The sequence below is a fragment of the Malurus melanocephalus genome, unplaced genomic scaffold (assembly GCF_030028575.1).
Source record: "Malurus melanocephalus ecotype Western Australia unplaced genomic scaffold, MMel_1.1 scaffold_69, whole genome shotgun sequence".
Lineage (NCBI taxonomy): Eukaryota > Metazoa > Chordata > Aves > Passeriformes > Maluridae > Malurus > Malurus melanocephalus.
Window position 1 is genome coordinate 1,178,239 of NW_026623301.1, and position 8,930 is coordinate 1,187,168.

The 8,930-nt window shown below is 36.3% G+C and overlaps 1 protein-coding gene across 1 annotated transcript in view; it reads right to left on the reverse strand.

Annotated features, from left to right (window-relative positions):
* Nucleotides 1-2,715: 2,715 nt before the first annotated feature.
* The window catches only part of GALR1 (galanin receptor 1), an 11,955-nt gene continuing 5,740 nt past the window's right edge, over nucleotides 2,716-8,930 (reverse strand). Inside the window, exons 2-3 of the mRNA XM_057366597.1 lie at nucleotides 6,784-6,849; nucleotides 2,716-3,274 (exon numbers count right to left, since the gene is read on the reverse strand). Of these exons, the coding sequence (XP_057222580.1) occupies nucleotides 2,957-3,274; nucleotides 6,784-6,849 (384 nt within the window). The 3' untranslated portion in view covers nucleotides 2,716-2,956. The remainder of the gene's footprint in view (nucleotides 3,275-6,783; nucleotides 6,850-8,930) is intronic.

Sequence of the window (8,930 nt, forward strand, 5' to 3'; positions counted from 1 at the left end):
CCATACACATCTCGGAAATGTATTTCAGTCTTTAGTAGTGGAAGAAGASCACTGCTGTGATCTTTTGAATTATACTTCAAACACCTACCCACAATCAGGCTGGGCAAACATGGGACTAAGAAACCTGGTAGAATCATTTCTTTACCCCTTTTAATAACATTTCTGTACCTTTTTAGGAGAGAAGTGATGCAAGGCAGACAATATAATGACTACAAAGCAAACTTGGTTAGAAACCTGCTGCAGCATCTTAGCTTGAGAGGATCTGATATTCATCAGGAACAAGGTGGGACCTTTCTGATTAGTTGTACTGCAGTCCCCACCCTTCCACTCATCCTGAAAATTTTAGAGAGATGTAGCTCAATTACTATCAAGCACCTAGGTTTAAATTTTTGTAAAATTAGGAAAAAATTTCTTCTCCAGATGAAATTATATACTCAGCTTGTTTTTATAATAGTTTATAAAATTATGTGTTTATATTTTAATTTTTATTCAAAGTAATAAACTAGCAGCTTTTTAAATAAAAAATACAGTTTTCAAAACTGTAGAATTTCCTAAAATGTTGTAGATTCAGCTGAAGTCTGATAGTGCTTTAATAATTTGAGTGCTTGAGGTGATGAAGATCTGAAAACTCAAGGGAACTTCTTTCTAGGCTGTTTCTGAACCTCAATGCCAACCCAGGAAATAGTTTCATACATAGATAAACCCTTCCTTTCTAATTGAGATTTTAAAAAATATACATATGTATATATTCCAATTTTGTGTTCCTAGCAATATCATCAAATGGTCTCTTCGTATGAAAGAATGGACACAAACACCATGCATGCAAAGGCATGTCTTTGATATTATTTTACTGATTCCAAGCAGACAATACTAACACRTAAACAGAGATATTTTTATGTGAGCTAACCCTCCATAGCTGACGTTCCACCACTCTGAATTTTTTTTTTAAAGCAAATCTGTGGAGAAAAAGGAATCTGGAAGAGCATCTGGCCAACACCAYTTAGCATATTCAAAGACCAGGAGAAGGTTGCAAGACTCTCTCAGCAATTTTACACACGATAGCAAACTGGGAGAAGTGGTGGGTATTCTGGAGAACAGGCATTCCTTTTACAGGGCCCTTGGTAAGCTGGAAATACAGAAATAACAGCTATCAAATCCAGTGAGATCAAGAAAGCCAAAAGCCAAGTCCTGAAACTTGGACTGGGACTCAATGCAACTCTGCAGAAAAGGACTCAAGGGCTTGCAAAGCAGAAATTAAATATAAGTCAGCAGCCATAAATTCTGATAATATTGGGCTGTATCTGCAGGAACCAGCCCAGGGGTCCAGGGCTGCAATTACTCTGCTCAGTGCTGGTGAGTGAGGCCACATCTGGAACACACTCTTCAGCTGGGAATACCTCAGCTCATGAGAGGGATGGACAGGCTGGAGGAAGGGCAGTGGAAGGACACTGACCCAGCCAGGGAGTGGAGGAGYAGYRCTTTGTCTCAGAGGAGAAGGCTGARGGGAAAGTCAATGGCCATCTTAAATTACAGGCAGGTAAGAGACTGAAGTACACAGCAAAAGGGCAGAAAGAAAYGGGCACAAGATACATCAAGGGAAATCCCAGCTGTGGATAAGAAAAAATGTTTCAGTGASGATTATTAGGGAGTAGCACAGGCTGCTCCAAAAATATTGTTGAATCACCATCCTTAGAAATTTTTAGCACTTGCCCAGACAAGGAAGTAACTCAACTCTGAGGGTATCCCTGCCTTGAGAGGATGTCCAGAGGTTATTTTAATTTGATTTACTCTATGAGACTATGAGTTATTAATAAAAAAAAGGTAAAATTGTGTCTTACTCCAGCTAAAAGAATGTTTTTAAAGGAGTAAGCATTCTTCCATTATTTCTTTGGTGGTCTACCACCTAACGACATTTTAAGTCAATTTATAAAATTGTGAAAATTACTAATTTTATTTAAGAATTTGCAGAATTGTGAAATTTACCTTAGGTACTTTKCATTAATTTAAATGCAACCTTCTGCATATTTCCAATTATAAACTGCATTATACTATGCTCCAATTATAACTTTCAAGGCAATGCTATCTTTAAATCTTTAAGCATTGTCTAGGTCTGCTTTATGGAACACAATATTTTAAAACATATGCATTCATTGCACACTTAAAACTGTATCTCCATCTCAAAGCTGGGAAGTTAAGAAAACATACACACACATGCACATGCAGCACATGAAGGAAAGCTTCCCTCAGTTACACACAAATCCTCTTTTTGGTACAGCTACATACAGGCCGTAAAAAAACCTCTTATATAGTGTACACAAAAATTCTGTGCATACAATAAGGCAGGCATARGAAGTGAAAAAACCAGTCCATCCTTGCTCGGTAAGATACATTGAAACCAGATGAACAGGTAGAATTAGCATTTCCTCTCTAAAGCAATTACTTCAAGTTGTATGCAATTTATTCCAGCCCCAAATCAGAGCCCATCYTTACTTTTAAAAGAAAAAAGGCATTGTCAAAACCATTTGAAGGGAGAACAAAAGCTTTCCTCTTTGAAATCGTAGTAGTCTGGTATTTATTATCTGTAGGACAGAAAATTTATCCATTTTTCWCTTTCATGGAGTGAGACGTYAGAAAGTTACCTGTCCACATCAACRTCTTCTTGTACATTTTWATGCTYAGTGAATGAGAATACAGACATATCATCYCAACATTTTTTTTCCTCAAATATCTATGAACGGTCCAAGAGTTTTATTTGACAAAGCTATCTAAGACGCAAAGGATCAGCTCAGGTTTCTTTCATATGAGTTTCACAAACTTTGGCTACAAATGCAACTTCAGTACATTAAATCCCAATTAGCTTTATCAAGATAAACCCAGGATAAAGCTCATTGTGCTTTTTTTTTCTCGGTGTTTAGTTCACACAAAGGAAGAGCAAACATACAGGGCTTCTCAACATTCACACGTGGGTGCAATTAGTAGAGGGTGGTGTATCWATCCGACTTTTATTTTCCTTAGCATCTTTCAGAGGTGACTCATTACCAATCTGGCATTTGAAGACTTGTTTGTAGGCCTTCCTAAAATTTTCAGATAGAAATGCATATATGATTGGGTTCACAGAAGAATTGCTGTAAGCCARGCAGTGTGCAGTTACCCTGAAGAGAAAGGAGGCTTGAGTCAGTGGGAAAACTCCGAATTCAGCCCAGAGATGGATCACATGATGAGGCAGCCAGGAGATGCCAAAAACCACCACCACCACCAACACGGTCTGTGCTGTCTGGGACAAGGAAAGGAAAACACATATGTCTGATAAGCACTCAAAGAATCACTCTAAACTGCTTCAAAACTACTATTTGGAGAGGAAAAATGCACAAAAATAGGTATACTTCTTTTTTTGTATATATATAGAATATACAGAGGGAACATACTGTAATGTTTGTTACTGATTTTACCCMATTCCCTATATGGGCTTTATTTTGCATAGTGAACTAAAGAGGAGGAGAGCTCCAGCCTTGGAAAATGCTGCAGTAAAGAGCAAATCCCCAACTTTCCTCCAAGGCAAAGAATGATGTTCCTAACTCCCTACACAAAAGCTTAGCCTGTAGTAAAGTAGACCTAAGCCTGTTGTAAAATAATGACAACAGGGGGAAAATCTTTTTTTGGGAAATCTCATCCAGATCTAATGGTCTATATTTTAGTACAGTGCACAAGAATTTATGGTGACAATTTCAAGAGAAATTAAACATGAAGGCAGCTGGCAGCCATCACTTTCTCAAGTGCTTACTAAAGGTACAGGGGATATTTTGAAAGAGTCTCCTTTTAAAACAGAATTTCCACAGAGGGAGTCATGCAACAACATTCTGGTATACAATTAGCGACAAAAAAGTAAAGGCTTGAAATTTCTGGTGATTGCACTTTATCAAAACCAACCTGGAAATTAAAAGTTCACCACCAAACACTGAGTTAAAAAATGGACTAAAATATRTACTCAGTGCTGCTTCCACACTCCATTTCCACTATTTGTGAGAGGACGGGCCAACAGTTTCCTTAGATCCATTCTGACAGCTCCAGAATCAGTTGGTACAGACCCTACAGGTACTGAAGGAATTCTGTCAGGGCACAGTGGAATGTGACTGTCAGTGTTTCCTTTAGCTTTCACTTAATTCAGAAATAGCAGTTAGCGCTCTGCAGTGTCCTAACTAAGATCTGTTCTCCTATCAAGTACCTTTTTCAACTAAATCAGTTTCCCAGTAAAATTCCAATAATAATTCAAAAGCATATTATACAGTGGGCCATTATAATTACTATATTAACACTTTACTATGTATTTTTTCAGATAACTTAAGTTCYTCTTTACAGCCAAAAGCAACCTAGTGGCCACAAAGTAATAAATATTACAGCCAGTAAATACATAGATTTTTGCTAGTTTATTGAACTTGGTCTATACCTCTTGAACTAATTAATGCTCCATAATAATTCAGACTGACCTACCTAATCAGRACATGAGTTAGCTTAGAGAAATTAATGGGAGAAATGTTTTGGTTTCTGTGGCAACAGGCCAAAATACTTATGACAAATGCTGTGATTAGTCAGTATAACCTCACAACAGAAAATGAAGGACATTATATCTGTAGTAAAAATAATTTTTTTCAGTCTAAAGCAAACATTTGTTTTCACAAGCCATTCCTCTGCTTAGCTTTATGGAGTTTAAGTCACTAAAACAGCCACAGAGAAATTTTCTTTTTCAGGCCTCAYCAGGAGAATGTGTTCCAACAAGAGTGTATAAATTAGAAGCAGTTTATTCTCCGATTTATGTGTTCAATAGATTAATACTCCAAGTGAACACAAATTTTCAGGATACCACATGACAATTACTTCAAAAGAAGTGTATTACTTCATTTTGTTCAAAATTCTAAAAAAAATTAACCAGGAAAATCACTGACTTTCAGTAGACTATAGATGCACCTGAAAGCAGAGGTTGACAATGTGTTTCTTGTAACTTTACTTTAGATATTTCATATCTTCAAAATAAACAATTTGTTTATTCTGTATTAGGAAACTTCACAATATCTGATTTTATCCCATTGTTCCTCCTAAGCCTAACTTCAGGGCTTACCTTTCCAAAATCATCACTTTGTCTTGCAAACAAGRTATTACTAAGGAGCAGCTCTTTTTCACTTACTGGGGATTTGCTTAGGGTTTTTTATTAGCAAATAAAACCCACCTGAAATGCATGATGTTTAYATTGATGCTTTCTGACCAAAAAGCRTGAAAAATAGAATTTGGCTAAAATAATAATTTCCAGTAATTTTTTTTCCACACATGTAGCAAATTTAAGATTCTCCTACTAGAATGCTCATAAAGGCCTGATTAAAGCTAAAAATGTATAATTACATCTGAAATGTATTCTTTACAAGAGAGTAGAAAAAAAAGAAGAAAGACATGGCAATCAGAGAGAGCACTAGCACACTAATGAAAATAAAGTCACTTTGAAAAACATGAGTAAAGCCTTAGATTTAGAAAACACATTTTCTAAGGCAAAAAATTTTCTATATTGTTTTTTTTCCTCTTTGGTTACTGAACTCTGATACATCCAAGCATCTTAATCATGTCTGTAATGCTTTACCATGAAGTTATGAAAGTTAATTCCTACTCAGATCTGCAATTTTTAMGAGTTAGTGATTAGAAGAAATGCAGAGATATTTCCAGTTTGAGAATCGTTTAAATGAGGGATGACAATGTAAAAAATGTCTTTGGAAACTACACCACTGTCCTTGATAACATTAAATGCAAGAGTATATATGTTAAATATTTTACATATTTACATACAGAATCAGGGCCATAAAGCTTTTAATTCTAGGAATTAAAATCTATTGAGTGGGTGATTTAAAAAAAAAATAGAGGATGCATCAATAATAGAGTATTTATTCCCTATTGAGTCCATGTATATCTCATTTACATTGCAGACAGCCTGAATGCCTACATGAAAATAGTGATCACTTCGAATAAAGAGCTATTGCCTAAGGGGTTTCTCCTCCACGTCTATAAATTGAAAAGTTAGTAAGATGATTACTGTGGTCAAATCTGCTCAAAAATCACAACCACCTTACATGAACTGAAAAATTCTCAGTGTATGTATCTCAGTGTATAAACACATCTTTCAAACATTGTTTTAAATCACAAAGTTTATATTCTTCTTTAAAGTCCTTTCATGATTTTATGTATAMCCAGTATATAATCTATGTTTTGAACATAAGAGAAGAAAATTGTGTGTGGAAAATCAATAGAAGAATTGGAGAATAATTTAAAGTCTCTTATTAGACTCCTATTGGGARGAAGAATAAATTTCATTTTAAAGGTTGATCATATCACGTGGGAATTCTTCTCTGAAACAATACAAAATCAGCTAGTTAAAAAAAAAAAAAATTAAAAATCCCATGATTTACAAGTCAGGGGAAAATGCCTGTGAGCAAAAGTAAAAAAAAAAAAAACCAAAAATGTAACACTAAAGACAGGTGGTCTCACCATGCCTAAATTTCAGATGCTCCAAAGTTCCAAATATGAGGATCTCAGGTAATGGCTTGATGCAGTGTGATGGAAAACTTGGATCAGAAAAGATTCCAATCTGCTAAATTCAGAGGCACACTGAATAYTTAAGTAAGTACTTAATTTCAATTTATTCTCTCTGTTGCATCTTTAGCAACAAGCAATATAATACCCAATTAGTTCCATCATAAAACTGAAACACAAACAAATGAGTATTAGTAGTGAATGAGTGCAATGTACCTTTTTCTTGGATGCTTCTGACTTCTTTGACATGTTTCTCAACTTCTTATGGAGATGATTAAGAACCTGAAAAGATTAATTTGCATTCTGTTTATCCAATTCACCAATTTCTATTCAAATAAAATTCAAACCAATGTATCTTAGAGTACTTGTGTGCTCTCCAGTACTGCATGATTTGCTTACAAACATCACTGAACCAACTTACACATTTCAAATGTGCACAGTAGGAAAATCAAAAGGAATTACATGTCCATGTCTGTGTAAACCAACAAATACGAAGCAGACCAACATCAAATTCTAATATAAAAATACAGGTATATTATATAACAAATACATATCACAAATTAACAAGGAAATAGATAGAAACCTATCCTCCACATAGAATTAACAATCTCTCTTCTTCCATAAAAAAGTCAAAGACTGTTGGTTTAGAATGACCTTTACTGTGTCTAACATAGGGAAATGGTATGTTTTGAGTCAGAGGTTTTCTGAGTCACCTGTATAATTTGCTTTCTTCAGATGGATGCTTGATTAATATAATCAGGGTGTTGGCACTATTCGATCTTTAAAAGAAGCTTAGGCTTTCAAAAATAATTTATGCTAAAATGAGGCATGACACACRCAGCATGACACATGAGGTATGACCTTTATCAACAATGTGCTTATACTTACCATGCATCTTTCATAAGTAAATTAAAAAAATATGTCACAAAAAGGCTCATCATCCAAGCGCAGGGTCTAAATTTTGACGTAATCATTTACGCATGAAGGTTTTGGATAGTGGATGCATGGAGATCTTGAGGAGGGGAAAACGGTCCCAATTCAGATTCTTTTATATTATCTAGGGACATTTGTTCTGTTTTCTTTGGGATGCACTACTAGCCACTACCGGGACAGATATCAGTCAAAATGATCTAGAGATGAGATCCCACTCTGGCATTTGAGTCTTAGAGATGTATGTATTGAATTAAAAGAATAAGATGGTGTTTGTGAACAACCATAGCTCCTCAGCATGTTTTAGGTATCTCCTCTTAGCTATCAGAGAACCACAAACAATAATAAAAATAAGAAATTACTTGTAACCACTTGATACTGTAACTGCAGTTCACTTGTGCTTATCTATGCACCARYGKGASTCAYCCTGYRTGCACTTCCTATTTGGAAACACTATCCAGGCCATTGCTGGATAGGCCATTGCTCAGGAAAAGCAGAAGAAGAAATGGATTTCCCTGAGACAGTTCCATCTTGTCTTCATTTCTTTCTTCTTCAGTATGACACAGACCCGAAGGAAAGGTCAGAACCCCAGCAGAAGACCAGGGAGAGGATCGTCTGGCCCACAGACCTTTATWCACCTGCCATCACCCTCTACAAACCAGCTGAACTGCTGAATCCGTCAGCACAAAACATAAAACAAAAAAAAGTGCATGGGAGGAATGCAGTTAATTTCACTTCCCATCACTGCTTCATCTATCACACCCCCTTCACATGACTCACAGTGATGGGCTGTATCTACTGGACCTTTGCAAATCCCATCACCTGCCACCAGTGACTGCACAGTTCTGTGATTCTCCCTCAGAGCCCAAAACTGAAGTCAGATAAACTCTTCCCAGAAATCAGAACTGCAAAATCTTTTTTTAAAAGTTACAAGTATCTTTTTCTTCTGTTCTGAAATTTTTAGCWCAAATTTTTGCATTCGATTTCTCTCCAGCTTAAAGAAAAACACAATAAACAAAACAGTCAAGTTGGATATTGGAGGGGGGATGGGAGGTGGTGACAGAGGCGTTTGTTGTCAATTAAGATTATAGCCTTCAAATGAACCTTCTCAGCTCCCCATCTTTCAGATTACACACACATTTCATTAAAAAAAGTATTTGCAGTGAAAACATGTTGGCTCTAYGCAGTATTTGCCAGATGGTATGCAAACTAGTAGCAGGAGAAATAGGCAAAATGCAATTGCCAACAGCAGTGGAACAGCTCTCAAAGACCTACACAGAATGCCATGGAGTGTTAAAAAAGAGCCATGTTTATGCACGAACACTACAAGGCAAATTGAAAACTCTCCCCACTGCCCTGTTCAAATTGCCTGTTCCTCTCCTCTCCTCTCCTCTCCTCTCCTCTCCTCTCCTCTCCTCTCCTCTCCTCTCCTC